At 59.6% G+C, this 18,624-nt stretch overlaps 7 protein-coding genes across 7 annotated transcripts; 3 read left to right on the plus strand and 4 right to left on the minus strand.

Annotated features, from left to right (window-relative positions):
• Positions 1–131: 131 nt before the first annotated feature.
• PAN0_001d0310 (synoviolin 1) lies at positions 132–2,387 on the minus strand (the record flags this gene model as incomplete). Its single annotated transcript, XM_014803928.1, has 1 exon — positions 132–2,387. The coding sequence occupies one exon, from the start codon at positions 2,385–2,387 to the stop codon at positions 132–134; it is 2,256 nt and encodes a 751-aa protein (XP_014659414.1).
• A 484-nt stretch (positions 2,388–2,871) lies between these two features.
• On the plus strand, positions 2,872–3,477 carry PAN0_001c0311 (uncharacterized protein; the record flags this gene model as incomplete). The annotated part of the gene is made up of 2 exons (XM_014803929.1): positions 2,872–2,898; positions 2,974–3,477. 2 exons carry the CDS (start codon positions 2,872–2,874, stop codon positions 3,475–3,477), a joined length of 531 nt encoding a protein of 176 aa, XP_014659415.1.
• Positions 3,478–3,876: 399 nt separating this feature from the next.
• PAN0_001d0312 (uncharacterized protein) lies at positions 3,877–6,753 on the minus strand (the record flags this gene model as incomplete). Its single annotated transcript, XM_014803930.1, has 2 exons — positions 3,877–6,093; positions 6,676–6,753. The coding sequence occupies 2 exons, from the start codon at positions 6,751–6,753 to the stop codon at positions 3,877–3,879; spliced, it is 2,295 nt and encodes a 764-aa protein (XP_014659416.1).
• A 475-nt stretch (positions 6,754–7,228) lies between these two features.
• On the plus strand, positions 7,229–12,589 carry PAN0_001c0313 (uncharacterized protein; the record flags this gene model as incomplete). Its single annotated transcript, XM_014803931.1, has 1 exon — positions 7,229–12,589. One exon carries the CDS (start codon positions 7,229–7,231, stop codon positions 12,587–12,589), a length of 5,361 nt encoding a protein of 1,786 aa, XP_014659417.1.
• Positions 12,590–12,870: 281 nt separating this feature from the next.
• PAN0_001d0314 (uncharacterized protein) lies at positions 12,871–13,884 on the minus strand (the record flags this gene model as incomplete). The annotated part of the gene is made up of 1 exon (XM_014803932.1): positions 12,871–13,884. One exon carries the CDS (start codon positions 13,882–13,884, stop codon positions 12,871–12,873), a length of 1,014 nt encoding a protein of 337 aa, XP_014659418.1.
• Positions 13,885–14,411: 527 nt separating this feature from the next.
• PAN0_001d0315 (mitochondrial carrier) lies at positions 14,412–16,310 on the minus strand (the record flags this gene model as incomplete). The annotated part of the gene is made up of 1 exon (XM_014803933.1): positions 14,412–16,310. The coding sequence occupies one exon, from the start codon at positions 16,308–16,310 to the stop codon at positions 14,412–14,414; it is 1,899 nt and encodes a 632-aa protein (XP_014659419.1).
• A 778-nt stretch (positions 16,311–17,088) lies between these two features.
• PAN0_001c0316 (uncharacterized protein) lies at positions 17,089–17,811 on the plus strand (the record flags this gene model as incomplete). Its single annotated transcript, XM_014803934.1, has 1 exon — positions 17,089–17,811. One exon carries the CDS (start codon positions 17,089–17,091, stop codon positions 17,809–17,811), a length of 723 nt encoding a protein of 240 aa, XP_014659420.1.
• Positions 17,812–18,624: the final 813 nt, after the last annotated feature.

Consider the following 18,624-nt stretch of genomic DNA (forward strand, 5'->3'; position numbering starts at 1 on the left):
AACGCAATCAACTGCATTTTGTGCACACGGACAAGCGCACAAACATGCCGCACAGTCATGTACACACGGACAGTGGGCTGGTTGCATGAGCCCGCTCCGCACCATTGCGATTCACCTTTTCTGTATTTTTATCACCCCCACCCATGCGTGAGGCTCGGTCGCAATCCGAACCGCACTCGAATGCCATCTGGAAACGGAAGATGCGAATGTGCTGATTGTGAAGTTGGGTTACGGGGATGTGATGGTGACGGAGACGATTCATCTGCGTTGTTGGGTGAGAGCGTGGAAGGAGCGATGCGTGCGAGGTCGGCGATGACGCTGTCGATGCGGGCCTGGATGGCGCGCAGAGCGGCGATCTGGTCCTGCACCGCGGTGCCTGCACCGACCACAGCATCGCTACCACCAGCCAAAGTGCTCGCTGGCCCAGCGGTGTGAGGATGGACGACGAGCGGGTGTGGCAGACTCGAGGCGTGCGCTGCGTCGTAGTCGGCTATCGCGCGTGGATCGAATAGCGGGATCATTGCCAGCGGGCTGCGCTCCATCCCTGCCGTCGCCGTTGATGCAGCTGTGTTCTCGCTGGACCCCGTGGCAGTGACAGTCGCAGACGTCGAGGTGGCGGTGGCGGACTGGCCAAAACGTCGCAGTGTGGCTTGGCGAATCGCTTCCCTTGGATCGATCGGATCTTCGGCGGCATCGTCCTCCACGATGGCGTCAGGTTCGGGCTGCCGTTCCTTCCCCTTGCCCTTGCTGTCTTCTTGCGCTGCTTCGGCTTCGGCAACCTTCGTCCGGGTGGGCAGAACCGGACGCCTACCTGTGCGGTACAGCGTGGATGGCGGGGGCGGCATCCACAGCCCACCCAGCCCCTCGTCGGCCTGCGCCAAGCTCGACACAGCCGGAACGTGCCTTGCGATTCCAACCCCAGCACTGGTGCTGCCACCAAACACTGCGTCCGGTGACCAAGCTGCCGTGCGCGGCGTCGAACGTCCACTGCGGCTGGCAGCACGGTTCGACGCGCGCTGTGCAGACAGGTTGCCCTCGTCGCGCACCTTGCGCAAGTCGCTCTGCAGCCGCTGCAGAAAGCCCTGCAGCCGTGTGTCGTATTCCTCCTCTGCCGCGGTGCGTTGACCGGGAGCTGCGGTTGATGCAACCCCTGCACCCGATGGTCCGGCGCGATTCGTTGCGCGATCCGATGGTTCCAAGCCTGAATCGTTGTCGTCCGGCGCTCTTGCTGCACCCTGTAGCGGCGGAGGTTGCTGCTGTGCTTGAGTTGCGGCGGGTTCTGGTTCGTCGTCGAGAATCATGCGGCGACACGTAGGGCAGCTCTGCTGGCGCTCGAGCCATGATCGCAGGCAGCGGAAGTGGAAGATGTGTCCGCATGAGAGCTTCTTGGGCGTCACATTGGTCACTGCTGCAGAGGCGTTGGGCGGTGCCGCCTCGCTCGGCTCAGCTGCGACCATATCTTCCCTGCAAATGATGCAGGTGCCGTCGGTGGCTTGCAGATCCGCAGGGCTGGCATTGGGATACTTTGTCTCCATCTTTTTGAGCGCCTGACGGTAGCGGAAGAGCGCCTTGACCTTGGTAGTGCAGCTTCTGCCGGCGGAATAGAGGTCGTGGATGAGCGAGAGCGGGATGCCGTATAAGCGGGTGAGAAGGATGAAGAAGTAGGTGTGCGTGCCGAGCCGGACGACGTCGTGGGCGAGGTCGACGTACAGCACGTAGAGCGACTTGGCCTCCCACGGCTCTTCGCGCGCCATGTCGATGCAGTTGAGAATGTACTGCGCGATGGTGTTGAAGAGCAGTGCGGTGAGGATGATGAACTCCGAGGTGAAGAGCACCATCATGCCGATCTTGATCTTCTTAACGATGAGCATCTGGAGCGAGAATGCGACGAGGAGCAGGTCGGCCAAGAGCAGCGTGGTGAGGATGCTCACCATCCTCATGTGGAAGATGCGCGGTACGCTGGGACTCTGCATGATGGATGCGACACGTTCTGCCGAGAGCCAGTGGAAGATCTTGAGGAAGAGGAGCACGCCAAAGAGGATGACGAACGATACGCTGAAGTCGTCACGGAAGATGGAGACGGCGAGCAGCGTGCCCACGAGGCTGTACCACGACCTCTCGCCGATGAGCTCGACTTCGGACCTGCGCAGCTGGCCAAAGTACATGAGCTGCAGTATGCGGCCTGCGATGAGTGCGATGACGAGTAGAAAGTTCAGCAGCACGAGCATGCAGCCGTTGGAGCGCCCGAGAAACACGACGGCGGCATAGAAGTTGCTGCGCTCCGAGAAGGCGGTGCCGACGGTGCCGACAGCGACGAGCGTGGAGATGATGCCGTAGGCGTACATGCGTGGCCTGGTGAGCCACGGCATGTAGGGGTTGGGCGGCATGACTGGTGCTTGTGGCGGAGCCGTGCACTCCTGTGAGGGATGAGGTTGGGGGACGAGGTGCCTAGCTCAGGCGCAAACGTCGAATTTGGCCATGGAGGGCGAAGCAAGAAGTCCACCGATCTCGAAGCTCGACGCCAGCGTCGAGATGAAGTTTGAAACGAGATGTGATGCAACGAGCAACGGATGAGAATGTGACGGTGGTGAGTCGAAAGTGTTGGTCTGCTGTACCCTTTCTAGGCAGGTTGGTTCACAGAGTGCAGCAGCTGCAGCGCGCGGCCCGAGCGAGAGAGCAGCGAGAGAGCGAGAGCCAGGGTTCCACCTCACCCGCGGCGACCTTCTCGTGCGGATTCGTGCGCCTATGTGGAGATTTCAGCTCTTTCGCCGAGTCCCGGCAACTTCCAAAAAAGTCAAAAGCTGGTCCTCCTGCTCTCACCTTCCTTCTCCAAGACGTTCTCACCACATCGTCCTATCTTTGGCCAGAGTCATGTCATCAAAGACAAAGATTTCCAAAGTAAGCATTGTGCCTAGCCTTTCTTTGTCTCGGTGAGAGTGTGGACTAACAGCAAGCCTGCCCTGTTCGTTGCAGTTCAAGAACGCTGTAGCCGCGTCGCAAACGTCCTCACGAAGCTCTTCCCCAGCGTCCTCCTCGACGGCCCTTTCCATCCCGGAGCAGAATGCTTTACAAGCAGTGCACCAGGAACAGATGTCCCGGATAGCCAGCGCGATTCTTCCCCGGCTCGCGGCACTTCATTCACGGCGTTTTCTCGGCCTCGCACGCGAGCACGTCAAGGCCGCAGATGCCATGTGGACGGCGCAGAAGCTGCAGCCCGTCGCCTACCGTCGGTCACTCTGGGCCGAGGACATCGAGCCAACACCTAGGGATGAAGGTGAGACGAAGAAGCGGCGTAAAGATGCTCGGATTGTGCCCGATTTCTACCACCGACACAACCCACGTTGCACGAACTGCGCACTTCCGCTCGTTCCGGGAATCAACCTCGTCTCGGCGCGAAAGCAAACTTCAGCAGCACGTAGCAAGCTGAAACGCAAACCGGAATGCACGCTCTGCAACCACAAACAGCGAACCTCATAGACCGCTACCCTCCAAAGTCTTATACCCAGCGCAATGATACCCTGCTCGCAACGCACGCTACAACGACTGCATCATTCGTAGCGATACCTGAAAAAGAATGTGTTACATGGTCTAGAAAGATCGTGGGGTTTGGGTGTCGGTATCGAGCCTGATCCGATTCGTCGAGATGGAGCATGGAAGCATCGCGCGAGAGGCTCGATCCGCGCCCGGTGCGCAAATGAGCGGGGGAAAGTGACGCCGCTTCCGAAAAAGCAGCGCCGTGGTATAGGCGCTAGCAGGCGCGATTCAATAAGCGAATGTGAAGGGAAGAAGGGTGCTAATACAGGACTAGAGACAGCCATTCGAGTCGAGGAGGACGGTTTCTTGAGAGATAGCAAGGCTGGTGGGGTTGGACGCCCACTAGTATACAACGCCGCCGGGCATGGAGCGTGCTGGATTGCCGAGACCGAGGAGGGACAGCGCAAAATCCACCACCGGCGCCACGTAATCGTCCAAAAGATTCGGACCGACCCTGGCGTTCGGATAGCGGCTGTCGTAGTAGTAGTGCTGGTGCAGATCTGGAGGGTGGTTGAGCTTGCGGTATTCGTCCGCATCCAGAGCAAAGTCGTTGATGTGGTAGAGGTCGCGAGACGTATTGAGCATCAAGCCGATGCTCAAGCCGATGATGAGAACAACGATGGCGACCAGAGTGCTCCTCGCCTGCACCGCCGCGACAAGGTGATGCAACGAAGTGCGCGTGGAAAGCTTTTTGGTTGTCTCCGTGGCGACATCTGGCAAAGAGACAGTGACGTCCACAACGCCTTCTGATGCGGGTGTCGCGACGCTTGGCTCGGCTTTGAGGTCGGTCTGGGTGGCTTGTGTGACCATTTCGACAGACTTGCGAGCTTTGCCCACCCTCCTGCGACGTCGCTGGATGACGGTCTCGATGAAGTCGTCGACGTTGCTCGAGTCGGCATCCTTGTCCTCCACCTGCGTGTCGTCGCTGGAGCTGTGTCCATCCAGGTCCATGCTCCGAGCAAGCTCGTTGCCCAGGCGTCGGGTCATAGTGCCTGGATTGCTGTGTTGCAGCGCCGAAGATTCTTTGCTGTGCAGGCTGGTGAGGCGGCGCATCTCGTCGAGCTCCATCTCGAGTTTGTCGACGGTGGTTCTGGACTCCTCTGCTTCCTCCTTGTACGGTTGCAGCTTGGCTGTCTCGGCTCGGGATTTGTCGAGCTCCTGGCGCAGCTGGTGTTGCGCGTTTTCGGCGATGTCCTTGGCCTGTTCGCATTCGACGAGGTACTCGGAGAGCTCCTTGGCTTCTTTAGCTCTGCGGTCGAGATCGGCCTTGGCCTTGATGAGCTGGCTCGACTCTTCCTCGAGATCTCGGCGCACCTTGATATTGGCCTTTTCCGAAGCTTCGATTTGGGCATTGAGCGCGGTCAGCTGAGCTTCGAAGGCATTGTTCTGTTCCTGCAGCTCGTGGTGCCTTGTGCGGAGCTCCTTCTCATCGCGACGTAGCGTTTGGATCTGCTTGTGGAGCTCGTCGAGCTTGGCCTGCTCTTCAAGCATCATCTCCTCGTACTGCTCCTGCGCAGTGGTGAGCTTGTGCTCCAACGTGTTGACGCGCCTCTCCTTGTCGGAGAGCGTCTGTTGCAGCGCGTCGTTCCTCTCGCGCTCCATGCGCAAGTCCTCCTTGAGGTTGAGGATGACGGTGGCTTCTGCACTCATCTCCCTCGACGATTCGCGGCTAGTGTCGGCGTCGGAAATCAGGTACTCCTGAAGATACAAGTCTTCAGCCTTGTCTGATGCGGCTATGGGTGTAGAGTCGTTGCCGGTGCTATGGGAAGTGTGGCGCTCCATGAGGGATGGTGTCCTGGGATCCATCTCCTCGGATGCGACCGACTGTGCGCTCGACTCCAAGGCATGGATGAGGTTGACGAGCATGTTGGACGAGATGGGCACCTCGGGATTCTCGTCGGCAAAGACCTGCAGCTGGCTGTAAACCTTGGGGTCGATGAGCGGATGGTCTCTCTGCCTCTCGAACTCGGAGAGGATGGCGGGGAGGTTGCGGCTGAGCAGCGTGGGCTCTGCGTCTTGGTCGTGCTGTGAGGACTGGTCGTCGTCCTGGTGGACCTGAAAGTCGGGGAGGAACTTTTCAAAGAGCGCCTCTACTTCCTTGCGCACTTCGTCCATCCTGTTCAATTCGTCGTCGGAAGCGGCGACGGAATGTGCGCTGTTGAGGAAGCCGATGTGGGAGAGGTGGCTGGAGTCGGATTTGGGACCGGCTGAGATGTCGCTGCGTGTGGAGAGAAAGCCACCATAGGAGGTGGCTGGGGTATTGTCGATGTCGTCGTCATCCTGGGAGGGACGCTCGTGGTCAAAGTCGGACGATGGGTGGCTCGAGTCGGAGCCGGAGCGACTTCGTGGGTGGGATGGCTTGAGCTGGACGGCTGCCATCAGAGCGTTCTGCGGAGGCTTCAGGGAGTCGTCGTACTTTGCATCGTGGATGGATGGCGGACGCGCATCTGCGAGCGAGTCGGCTGCGGATGTCATGCCGGCTAGTTCGGAAGGAGACGTCGATGAAGGCGTGGACGAGGTGCGGTTGAGCTCCTTGCAGAGCAGCAGAGACGAGCGTCGCTACACCTTGAGCATGCTACGCCAGGCGGGCCATCCGTGGATTCGATGTCTCGAGGCTGTGTCTGCAGGTGTGTGTGGGTGCGTGACTGCCGCCGTGTGCTTGGCTGGGATTAATGAAGTGTGGCAGCGGGCAGGTCGAAGTGTAGGATCCAGTCGCGGCGAATCTGGCTGGCTGTGGGTATTTGAATGTGTGGAAGCAGCAGCTGGTCAGGACAGGTGTGATAGCGAATTGCTTCGGGGGAGAGCCGATGAAGGTGACGGTGAGGAGATAGCAAGCTTGACGGGACGCGGCTCGAGCAGTTGGCCAAGATGCGAAGGTGAGCAAGAGCCATCGGCGGTGGGCGTGCGGATGTGCGGATGTGCGGGTGTGAGGAGCTGCGTTGCTCGACTTTTGGCATTCAGAATCGAAAGCGGTCCTAGAAATCCATCAAAAATCCAATCCGTCACAAAGCAGGCCAAGGGAGAGAGGGTGCCGAGTGGAGAGAGCGAGGGCCTCCTCTCTTTGAACCCTGCCTCACCCTCGGCAGCCCAGCGCGAGCGCGCAGCAGAGCAGTGTTACATTTCTCTGCGATGCGCGTGCACCCCTTTGAGCACCTGCTGCTCATCCGCTGCACCCTCTCTCCCTGCCGGGGCGCCGCGGAGGCGTGGGCTGCATTGCATGCCTTGAACATCTGATGCTGCCTACGCTTTCTGCTCGCTGCGGAGACGATGCACAAAGTATCGCCCAGTGACCATCCGGCGAAGAGTAGTCTCTGTCCTCTAATCGAGCTCGCTAGCAACCGTTGCACAGGAGCGAGATCAACCAAGCCTCCTAGCTGTTAGGGGCATATGCTCCCACGGTCGAGTGCTAATTTGGGCTGCCTTCGCGCTTGTTAGGCCGCGCATCCGTGCTTTCAAGGAAGTCTCGAGCCAAAGCTGCTGGGTCCAGAGGTGGAGACCAACACCTTCTTGAACGAGAGGAGTGTTGCAGACCGTGCGTGCTTCAAGAAGCTCACCGTCGTCTCCTCTCCGCACGAACCTCAACGCAGGCGACAGCTCCGCATCGATCCGCCCCTCATCAATCGGCGGCCTCCTCCACCCTTCCGTCGCGGAACGGACTCGCGTTGGGTAGCTCCAAGCTTGGATAGCCGTCGCAATGGCTCAACTGCTTACCTCGGAGCTCACTTCGCTTGGCGTAGAGGCCAGGCGCAAGCATCCCGAGATCAAGCAAGCCGCCGATGCTGCACTGGCTCGAATCAAGGCCGAGCCCGATGCCTTCCTCAGCTCGTCACGAACCCTCGGCGGCCTGCCGTCCGATCATCTCTTGTTGCGGCCGGTCCTGCTCAGCTGCGAAACAAAGCTGTCAAAGGTCATCTCGCTCGCCATGGCGCTGCTCCAACGCATCCTCCTGCAGAAACTCTTGCCCGATGACGCGATACCTACCGTCATATCCGCCCTCAACAAGCTCCTTACTCCGTCCTCAAAGAGCGACGTCGATGTGCAGCTCAAGATCCTCCAGATCGCTTCCGCCTTGCTCACGACCTATCCCAACATCCACAATGCCGACCTCTCCGACACCCTCATGCTTGGCTTCAAGCTTCACGAGGGCAGCAAGGTCGCCGTCGTCAGCTCCACTGCAGCTGCAACTCTGCGACAGAGCGTCATGGCCGTATTCGACAAGGTCAAGGATGAAGATGCTGTGCTCGACGGCATCAAAGGCGGCGGAGAGGAGGCTGCCGCATCAGCTCCCTTGGCCGCCATGAGTGCGGACCTCCCCGACGGTCCCGTCACCCTCTTCCCTTCCTCACGCGACGCCTACCTCGTCTTCTCCGACCTCTGCTCGCTCGCAAACGCTGAGCCCGCTTCCTTCCTCTCCCTCCATGCGCTCTCCAAGACTTTCTCTCTCGAGCTCATCGAAAGCGTCCTCTCCAACCACCAGCGTCTCTTCTCCTCCCTCGGCACAACCCACGGACAGCATGTCTCGCACCCGGAGCTTCTCTTCCTCCTCCGTTCCAAAGTCTGCCCACTCCTCATCAAGAGCCTCAGCGAGCCCCCTGCATTCCCCATCCATCTGCGTCTCATGCGGCTGCTCTTCCTCCTGCTCCGTCAATTCAGCTCCGATCTCGTCTTGGAGGTCGAGATCTTGCTCTCCATCCTCCTGCGTACCGTCAATCCCTCCGCACACGAGGTTGCAGCTCACGGAGGCTCTCAGCCCACGCTGTGGCAACAGGTCCTGGCGCTAGAGGTGGTGCGCAGCCTCTGCTCCGATGTCGTCTTCCTCCGCAACCTCTGGCTCTGGTACGACTCGAGCGATGCTGCTGCCGACGGCAGTGATGGCTCACGCGGCTCCGCACCTGTCTTCGCCAAGCTGGTAGATACGTTGCAGAGCGTGCTGGTGCAGAGCGAGAAAGTCTTTGCGATCGAGCCCACTATGCAAGACACTGTGGGTGCGGATGAAGCACCAGATAGCCCACGCCGGAGCCGCGTCCGTCCAAGTACCGATAGAAGCTTCAGCGGTCTCTACGAGGCCGCGGCTGGCGTGGCTAGCGCTGCCATGTCCCAGCTTACAGGCTCCAAAGGCACCGAATCGCTTTCGTCAGCCAGCTCTCCTACCGTGCAGATTATCGACCAGCTCGACAAGGTCGAAGCTCCCTCGGTTGCCTCAGCCGCCCTCCCAAAGACCTACATGCAGCTCTTGGCTCTTCAGTCGTGCCATTTGCTCACTCAGTCCATGGCAGCCTATGCCCTCCCGCTCTATTCCAAGTTCGTCAACTCGCGCAAGAGCAATGCGGCTCCCGCACCTCCAGCTATGCATGATGCCGACGTCGACACACTCGCCAATGCCCCCGAAAGAGACGGATTGCGCCTGACGAAAGCTATGCTCAGGTGCTCGGCGCTGCCGCTCAGTGACGTGCTGACGCGATACCTGCGCATCAAATGCACCGACAGCATCTTCGAAGAGACGCTGCTCGCTTTCCGCAACCTCACCAACGTCACTGGCGCCCTGGATCTTGTACAGGAACGCGACATGTTGCTCACGAGAGCAGTCACATTTGCCGTGCCAAGATGGAACGCCTCTTCCCCATCAGCCGTCTTGAATGCGATGGCGAGCGATTCGAATCTGCAAGCAGTGTCGACTCGCAGCTTGGCCTGCTTGCGAGCCTTCTTGCAAGTTGCACACTACCTCTCTGGCTCGTTGGGCGCTTTCTGGTACCCCGTTCTCAGCGGATTGTGTGGCGCGCACGCGCTGTTAAGCTCGCGGTATCCATCCGTGCCAGTCAGTGATGATGGAGAAGAGGATGATGGCGATGTCAGCCGCAGCGGTCGAGCCACGCTATCGACATTAACGCACAGCTCCATGACCTCGCTCGATACACGCTCAGGTCGCAGCCAGCTTCAGCTTCTCAATCTGGCAGACCTGCAGCCAGACCGTCTCCAGGCGCAGATCCAGAACATCTTTGACAACAGCGCTGCACTCGAAGACAAGGCATTCCTCGACTTCATCTCCTCGCTTTGTCGCCTGAGCGACGACATGATGCAGCAGTCCACCCACGCTGCGGGGACGTCTGCAGCGGAAAGCGAAGCCGGTTCACCCCGTGCGTCTGGCTTCCGAGGTCGTGCTTCGATCAGCAAGAACGAGAGCGCCTCGGCCTTCTACCCGATCAGCTGCCTGGATTCAGTAACTGCGCTGAACACGAAGCGTCTGTGCTCGCTTCCGTCGGAGCAGGGCTGGGAGCTCGTCGCGAGCCATTTGACCAAAACGCTCTCCAGTGCCGCTCTCTCGCCTGTATGGCGCTCGCAGGCATCGCAGGCGGCCAACAAGCTCGCCTTTGGAACCATGTACGAGGCAGCAGAGCTGTCAGGCCGCGCAGACAAGCTGCGTCTACAGGAACAGGCACTGCGCATCATCTCGAGCGCCGGCATTCTCGAGGGACGAAGATCGTCGTTGGTCGACCTCGAGGTTCGAACCACCTCGGTTGAGAACCTGAATAAGGTCATGGAGACTTTTGGGCATTCGCTCACGTGCGGCTGGGAGCTGGTGTTCGAAGTCTGCTCGGCGACGTGCAAGAGCGACAAGAGGAGCGCCGAGGGTGTTTCGGAGACGTCACCGGCTGCACAACGGGCACAGCTGGCGCTTGTCAAGGCTGGCTTCTCGTGTCTGCAGCTCGTGTGCTCGGACTTTTTGTCTGCCTTGGACCTGCAGCAAATCCAGAGATGCTGTAGCTGTCTCAATGATTTTGGCAGCCAAGACTTCGACGTCAACGTCGCACTCACAGCCAATGGCTGTCTGTGGGGTGTGACTGCCGAGATGGCGGCGCGAGCCAAAGCAGCGGCTGCATCTGCCAAGGACGCCAAAGTCGATGCTGAGGCGCAGCCGCTCTGGCTGTTCATGCTGCAGTGTCTGCTGTCGATTTCGCAGAGCACCAGATCCGAAGTACGCAACGGCGCCATCTCGAACCTTTTCCGCGTTCTGCAGCAGTACGGCGACATGCTCGAGTCGACAGCATGGCAAGAGATTGTCGAGACCGTCATCTTGCCGCTCATCAAACTGCTGCGAGCTTCGGCGTCCGACTTGGAGGTCGGAACGGCCGAGGGACTCGCAGATCAAGATCGAAAGGCACAGCTCATGGGCGTCCAGCCGAGTGAGCTCAAGCAGTGGCAGGAGTCACAGTGCCTGGCGCTCACCCAGTTTGGCGAAGTCGTGCGGGCGTATTTGGCATCCAAGCTCATCCACAGCCCCAACTTTGAAGGGATCTGGGCGCGTTTGCTCGAATTGACTCTGAACACCTTCGTGGAGGGGCCGGCAGATCTGTCGCAGGCGGCGATCAAGTGCTTCACGTCCATTCTTTCAGCACCGGTGCAGGACGGAGAGCAGATTGGCGAGGCGGATCGCGAGATTGGACAGCGCGCCTGGCGACAAGCCTGGAACAACTGGGTCACGATCGGACGGCATATCCGCGGTCAGGAGTCAAAAGTCACCGACTCAAGCTTGAGCGAGGACGGCAAGGACAAGCAGGTTCGCTTCACCCAGAAGAATCTCTTGGCGTACATCCAGGCGTTCCCGCCGATCTACCGCGTGCTGGAAGACCACTTCGATTACAAGGAGGTCGAGACGCTCCTGGCCAGCCTCAAAGGGTGCGTGTCGTACGCGCAGAGCCCGGACAACATGTCGGACCGGTCGAGCCTGACCACCGTGCAAGAGGCCGCACGAGCTACCGCAAGGTCGGTCGCAGGCGTCAAGGATGTTCCGGCACTCATCCTGTCGGACCTGTCCGAGTGTATCTGTCTTGCACATGCTGGCGGTCAGGCAGGCGGAGACCAAACCAAGAGTGGGCCGACGTTCGTCGCTCTCTCCCGGACGAGCATCACCGAAGCTTTCGGCGTGTTTGTGTCACACGAGGACGATGTGGCGATCTACACGGGCGGCGCGTTCGAAAGCCTGATTTCGGCGCTCGTGATCCCAATCAAGCTCAAGTACGACTGTCCCGACAGTCCTGGTACAGGTGCAGCGGCGGGGCGCAAGGACGAGACGCAGCCCATGTGGCAGCTCGCACTGCTGACGTTCTGTCGCATCTTGTCGCGCTGCTGTCCCAAGCTGAACGTCCGCGCACGCAAGGGCGAGCTCGAGCGCGAGGTCGTGGAACGACTCTGGAGCAAGATGATCGACGGCATCGAGGCAGCGATCTCGGCAGACTCGAGCGGTGCGATGCAGCTGCCCAGGGATGTGCGGAATCGTGACGAGCGCTTTGGGCTGTTCCTTCTCGGCACGGTCGAGACCTTTGTCCTGCCCTACTTGGGCGAGAGCGAGGTGCCGGACCATCTTATCGATCGGATCGGCCGTGCTCTGACGCTCGGCTCGAAGCTGTACAGCTTCGAGGAGGAGGCGCCGCTAGAGGGGCAGGGCGGACGTGTCGATGACGTGACTGAAGTGGTCAACGAGCGCTTTGGCTACTGGTGCTTGGACCTACTCTTCCTCGGATGCTCCGAGGGCCGCGGCCAATCGGAGGCACATCGCAGACTCGCGACGGGCCTCCTGAAGCATCTGGTCCCGCGGTGCGAGCAAGTTTTGTGCTCTTATGCGCGCGATCTGCAGATCCGCGGCGCTGTGCCCATGCCCAGAGTGCGCCAGGAGGAGATCAACCATATCCTTCTGCGGTACATCGAGCTGCATCTTCTTCCTGACACCTTGCAGACCGAAACCAGGGCGCGCGCGTGGCATTCATCGGAGCGTGCACACTTGTTCTCAGCCTTCCGGCTGCTGCTTGCGCTCGTGTCCGTTTCGACGGCCTCGAAAGTGCACGCCAGCATCGGCACGTCGCAGCTCGAAAGCGTCGTGGCGGACACGGAGGCACTGGCAAAGACTTTTACTGATGCAGGGCTGCAGCTCGGCGTCGTTGGAACTACACGCGACGTGCTCGGAGCGAAAAGCACGAAGCGCGACAAGGCGGACCCGAGCGAGCTGGCTGCAGAGGCCCTCGCGCTGGTTGCAGACGAGCTTGAAGTCGAAGCGGTCTAGTCGCGGCGGATGCGTGGGAACGAAGTCAATTTAAGCTCGCGTTTCTCGTTCGTCACACAGCGGTCCGCAACGAAGCTTATGCAGTGAAAGACGAGGGCACTCCGCTATTCAGCGGTACACACTTGGTCACAAAACGGGAGCGACTGACAAGCTCAAACGCGTGATGAGTTCAAAGAATGAGTGCAAGACACATCAGAATGGTCACAGTGAGAGAGGGACTGATGAGAGTGAAAGTTGGCCGAAGCGGAACGCACGAGAGTAGCCTGCTACCGTTGCGGACTTCAGGCGTTGAGCGCGCCAGACAAGGAACGCTTGCGGAAGCCCATCCTGGTCGGAGCTTGCTGGTGTTCCAATTTGTGGCCGTTCGTCTGCGCTTCAGGAGCCTTGGCAGCGGGGACGAATTGAGGACCGCCAATGGGAAGGTCGGAGGAGTCTCCCTTTGCTGGCTGCGCGGGAACGGGCTTTTCAACGTCAGGCTGCTTCGTGACGAGCCTCTCGCCAGAGTATGCTTCTCGTTCGTTGGCCGCTTTCAGAAGGTCTGCATCAATGTCGTCGGTGGGAGGAGTTGAGGGCGAAACGACGCGTCCAGGAATCGTACCGTCCTTGTCGACGTGCACCGGGTCCACGGTGGGGTTTCCAGCAGGGGCTTTATCCACGACCTTGGGATCGATTTTTTGACTTCCTGCAGCTGCTACCTGATATGCGGCCGGCACGGGAGAAGCTTTTGGCCTGTACATCTCGGTAAGCTTCTTCCACTGAGGGATGGGCATGCACTGAGCGAGCTGTACCTGCTTGACCGCAAACTTGCTCGTGAGCGAGGGATCCTGCATTGTTGCGCACAGATTCTTGCACCGCGTCCCGGCGGGGCACGAGGCTTGAACGACGTTGAGGATGTTGTGCGAAGGGCGACCTTGTTCGGTGATGGTTCCGCACATGACCTTCATGTCTTGTGTCCCGTACACACAGCGTCCGTAGACGAGGTAGATGCGCATCTTGTCGAACCCACCGCCGTATCCTTGGGTCAGCGCGGGATTGTTGGCGCACAGCGCCGTCGAGTCCATCTGCTCCACATCGTTGCCATAGCCCAGCTCGGTGAACGACGTGTGGAAAGGACTCCAGTGGTAGTACTGGCTGTACTTTGTGTGGCCTAGACGCTGCTCTACGCCGGCACACCGACCAGGCTGGATATGGTACGCTCCAATCTCCGCCTGCCCATCTTCTGCGTCATGCTTGTACGCTGCCGCGTTGCAGAGGCACGCCAAAACCACCGTGACCGGCACAACGAAGAGCTTCATCGTGAGCATAAATGTGAGAGGCATGCGCTCGGACCGGCCAGATAAACAGGGAAAGTGGCGACGAGGTTGCTTTTGAACGAGACACAGCCAGCTGTGGTCCTTGATGATGCTGCAACAAGGAAGTCGACGAACAACCAATCCCGTCTCGCATGATGACCTGTTCTTTTACGCCGCGGCTCCGCAAGCCCACCATCAAAGCTCCCGTCTCATCGGACTTCGCCGCGTCGCCACTCCGAGCTTCGAGGGCGCCAACATGAACAACCGCCCACCAGCTTCATCCGTGCAAATGAAGTAGCGCCGCGTGTGCCACTTTTTCGGGTGGAGTCACCGGTCTTTTCACCGCATAGCTTGCCGACCGGACGCAGCCAGTCGCCCCCGAGACGGCCTCGTTGAATTCGCCTACAGCTCGCATCAGACATTCACGGCGCCCGTAAATAAAGGACTGCATTGTACATCGAGCTTCGAAGTGATCATACGCAATAAGGCGGACGAGCGAAGAGGATGATCCGACGTGGTTCATCAACAAATTAAATCTCGGCCCACCCTGCGGGACCCGCCCTCTCGCCGCTGACGATGGTGAGCATGAAGACGACGAGGTTGGCACTGAACGCCATGCTGAAGCCGCGGTAGAGAGATCGGAGACCGCCAAGCGATGAATGGCCGGTCTTTGCGGCCAGAATGGCCGACTGAGCCATTGCATTTGAGCCCGAAGCGGCTTCGGCATCGGATGCGCTGCCGTCCGTCGCGTTGTTTGCCGATGCAGAAGTCTGATCGGGCTTGGCGGACCGCATGTGCGTGGCCACAGTCTCTTCCGTCACGATGCGGTAGATGGCCTCCACCACGCCGACGTACGGAAGGGGCCGCGTTTCGACGCACGTGCGCAGACCGCGGACACTGACGTTGCCCGTAGTGAGCGCAATGCCTCCGTGCGATGCTGCCGTCGACGATTGCTGCTGCAGCGTGGCGCTGGTGATCTTACGCGTCGAGGCGGCGCTAGAAGCCTCTGCGTCCTTGGCGCCATAGGGCTTGCGCATCTGGAGCTGCAGCCTCCTACGCACCGTCTCGATGGGCAGCGTGATGCACAGCGACGCTGTGGAGATGGCGAGCTCGGCGACGGCGTAGCTGATGGGATGCGTGTTGGGCTCGAGGCGCAGCGTGTGCTCGATGAGCAGAGGTGCACCGAGCGAGAGCAGCGGACGCAGCGTAAAGTCGAGGATGGTTGGGATGAGCAGATTCGGGTGGAGGTATGCCGTCTTCCAGCCTCCTTCCTCGCGCAGCGTCTTCTGGAGCGCGTCGTAGGGGCCGCTGTACTTGCGGTGTGCTGGGAGCGTGCTCTGGGCGATGAGCCTGGTCCGAACCAAGTCGATCGGCGAGACGAGAATGCCGGTGATGAGATGCGAAGACAAGAGCAATCCCAGCGTCTTGTAAGGATACGGCGCATACGCCAGCGGCAGGGGTGAGAGGGCAGATGGCGCGAAGAGCGAAAGGATGGACGAGACGAGCGGCTGGATCGTCGACGACGTCACCTCCAGCACAAACGAGGTGAGCGAGCCCTTCCACAGACCGAGCCAGCCCTCCTTGCCACGACCGACGGCCTTCATCATCTCCCACACGCCGCCCCGCACCACGACGGGCATGACAAACTCGGGGCGTGCGACTTGGTCGTGGACGCTCTTGCGCATGACGTAGCCGGAAGCGTCGACCACGCGCCTCTTCTTGCGGCCAGAGTAGAGGGAAGTGTCGGCGCGCGCGGGTCGGGAAGCCACATCGCGGAAGTAGGCATCGGCGTCGTCTTCGTCCGAGAGATCCCCTTCGAGAACATCGTCCTCCATATCCTCGTCGTGGATGTCGCTATCTCGGTCCCATTCATTCGCCTCTGGCGCCACTTCCTGCTCCCAGTCATCCACCTGTGCTTCGTCGCGCAACTCTCGTGCGGGGTCTGCGGCCTGTGGCTTGATGGCGGGGCGTCTCTGCGCTAGAGCAGCCTGCTGCGTGACCTGCAGCCAGACGTCGTCTCTGGGCACCCACTGTACCTGCAAGAGGAGCTTGCCGACTTCGAACGGCATGGCCAGGCAGGTGCTTGTGTATTGGAGCGCACCACTGACGAGAAGTGCACGGAAGATGTCCGAGACGCCGGCATCGGCTTCGCCAAAGCTGCCACTCGTGGTAGTGGCGACATAGGGCTTTGCGTCTTGGGCGGACATGTAGCGGTTCGAGCCCGAGCGCGCCGCTGCTGAGCCATGTAGCGCCGGGTTGGAAGTGGCGTTGGAGGCACCTGACGCGGTTCGCGATGCGGCGCCTGGTGTGCCCGTCATGTTGAAGCGAGGAGCGGTGGCGATGAAGACGGAATCCTCGGGCGCCTGATAGTAAGGGCGAAGCGGATGCGCCGGCGGAGCGCCAGCAGGTTGGGTGGAAGACGCCGACATGACTATGGTCGACGTCGGCACTGGAGATCAATCAGCTTGGTGTTGCGATGTCGCGGTGTGCGGTCTCCTCAGCGATGGGCTCTTTGCTGAGTCCAGGGCGGGCAGCAAGCACGCTGTTGGGAAGGCAATGGCGATGTTGATGGTGCTCTGTATGAAAAGCACGTAGCCAGAGCGCGCCTGAATGACTAAAGCGAGGTGGGCGCGATGGACCCTGCCTGTGCGATTGTGCCGTGCGGTGGTGTGGAGCTCTGCGCTGCTGTGATCCCGTGATTTTTCGAGAGCAGCGTGGAGGTGTTGGTCGGAACGTCGCGCCGCCCCAAAGAACTGAGCCTCGAAAATATGCGGAGTTGTGATGCTTGGCAGCTCTAACAAATTGCAAGTGTCGCAACTTTGCGCCAGCGTCCCCATGTTGACGCTTGAACTGAGCTGACAATGCTTTCAGACGAACAGCAGACTGACATTGCCAAGCACGTTTGCTTCTTTCAGGCTTGAGACCACATGCAATGGCGGAAGCGCACCTGCAGCAAACCTTAAATGCGTCAATGTGAACTTCCACGGGCCTGCCCTCTCGTCAGCGTTCCAGCCGTGACTCCTGGTGGGGAGGGTCAAAGGGAACATGAAACTCTATCTTTCAAGCACTTGGACCGTTCCGCCTTGATCCGTCCGACTGGACTGGGAATCTTTGCGTAGAGAGCTATCCTCTCTTCCTCTACATCCATCGAGACCACTTACCGATGCATTTCTCCAAGTCCAGCCATCCACAAGCGCCTTCGCCATCATGGAGAAACTGAAGCAGCATGAGGTGCTTCTGACCACCAACATCTGCTTGCTCGGCATCCTCCTATGGATCATTTGCAGCCACATCGGTGCTCTTCTTGCTGTCCTCGCCGTCCTAGCTCTCTTGTTTCCCGAGCTTCGTCCCGGAATACTTGTCACTCCACAGCAAGACAAATCGAGGTCTCGAAGAGCCTGGCTGCCACATCAGGAGGATGGAAAGCACGCTATCTGCAACAAGTCAAGAGCCGAATTCGACTGCAGAGGCAGGACCTTCGGAATCATGGATGCCAACGTCGAGCATTCCGCACGTGCACGCGAGGCAAAGAGAGGCCGCAAACGTTTCGACGGGCTCTCTCCCGAAGAGACGCTAGCTTCGCCACCACGTCTTGAGCTGCTGATCGACTTGCGTACATACGACGATCAAGAGAGCCTCGTTTCGGACCGCCCAGGCAGCAGCGGATACTTTTACGACTACGTCACGAGCAGCGAGAGTGCCTGCTCCAACCTCCTTCGAGTCGCACCGTATCCAAGACAAGCTTCATTCCAAGGACGTCCGTCTAAGAGGGAAGAGAGAGCTAAAATCGTCGCTTGGCTGCAGGAAGTCTCCAAGGAAATGCCTTCATGGTGGCTGCCTCGCACTGATCCAGCCTTTCCCCAGCGCCACAAGACGTTGCTCAAGAGCAACCCATCAGCTGCAACATCAGCTGCAGTGTATGCCGACTGACGAAGGGCACTCAACGTTGCACCCTCTCGCGCCTCCGCAAGTCACTTCTCAACGATCAATGTCAAGTACCCTCAACCTCTTCCATCTTCGTCGAAACTCGAGCATCGTGAACGCCTCTCGCTCAGCTCAGCAGCATGATTTTCGTCCGCCAGGAAAAATCATGCTGCTGAGGAGGGACACATGCGGTGCTGAAGCGCAACAAACAAAGACCGACAGACTTGCACGCGACTGTGGAGTAAGAAAAGGTCGACGCGCTGTTCACATTGACTGGTATAGAGCGGAACCGTGGATATCATGGTGGAACGTGGCGGGACGAGGCAATTACTGCTTGTCCTTGATGGGCACGTCCTTGCCAGTGAGCTTCTTGCTGTGAGGGGCCGAACAACGGACAATGAAAGAGTTAAGTGGTCAGCAGTGATGAAAGGAACTCGTGGTGCTCAGACAGCATGAACGCTTACAAGCCAGATCGGATGCCGTCCGAAATCTTCTCGGTGGTGCTGGCGTTCTGCTCGTGGCCGGCCTTCTTGGTGCCCCACTGGACAGCCTTGTCAAGGCCGTCCTGCTGAGGGGCAGCGGGAGCGTTCTGTTCAGGGGCGGACATTGTTACTAGATTGTTGATGTGTGACGGGAGATGGATGATGACCGGCACAGTGTTTTGGCTTCGGCTCTGGTTTATATACACGTCCTCGGGGAATCTGGAGGTGCCGCGGATGGCTCGTGCCACGCCGCCGGCGAGATGCAGCGTCAGAGTTGACAGGCCATCCCTTTCCCTCTTTTGGGCCGTCGTAGAACTTGGGCGAGGGGCATTGCCGG

Source organism: Moesziomyces antarcticus (assembly GCF_000747765.1).
Source record: "Moesziomyces antarcticus DNA, scaffold: scaffold_v10001, strain JCM 10317, whole genome shotgun sequence".
Classification (NCBI taxonomy): domain Eukaryota; kingdom Fungi; phylum Basidiomycota; class Ustilaginomycetes; order Ustilaginales; family Ustilaginaceae; genus Moesziomyces; species Moesziomyces antarcticus.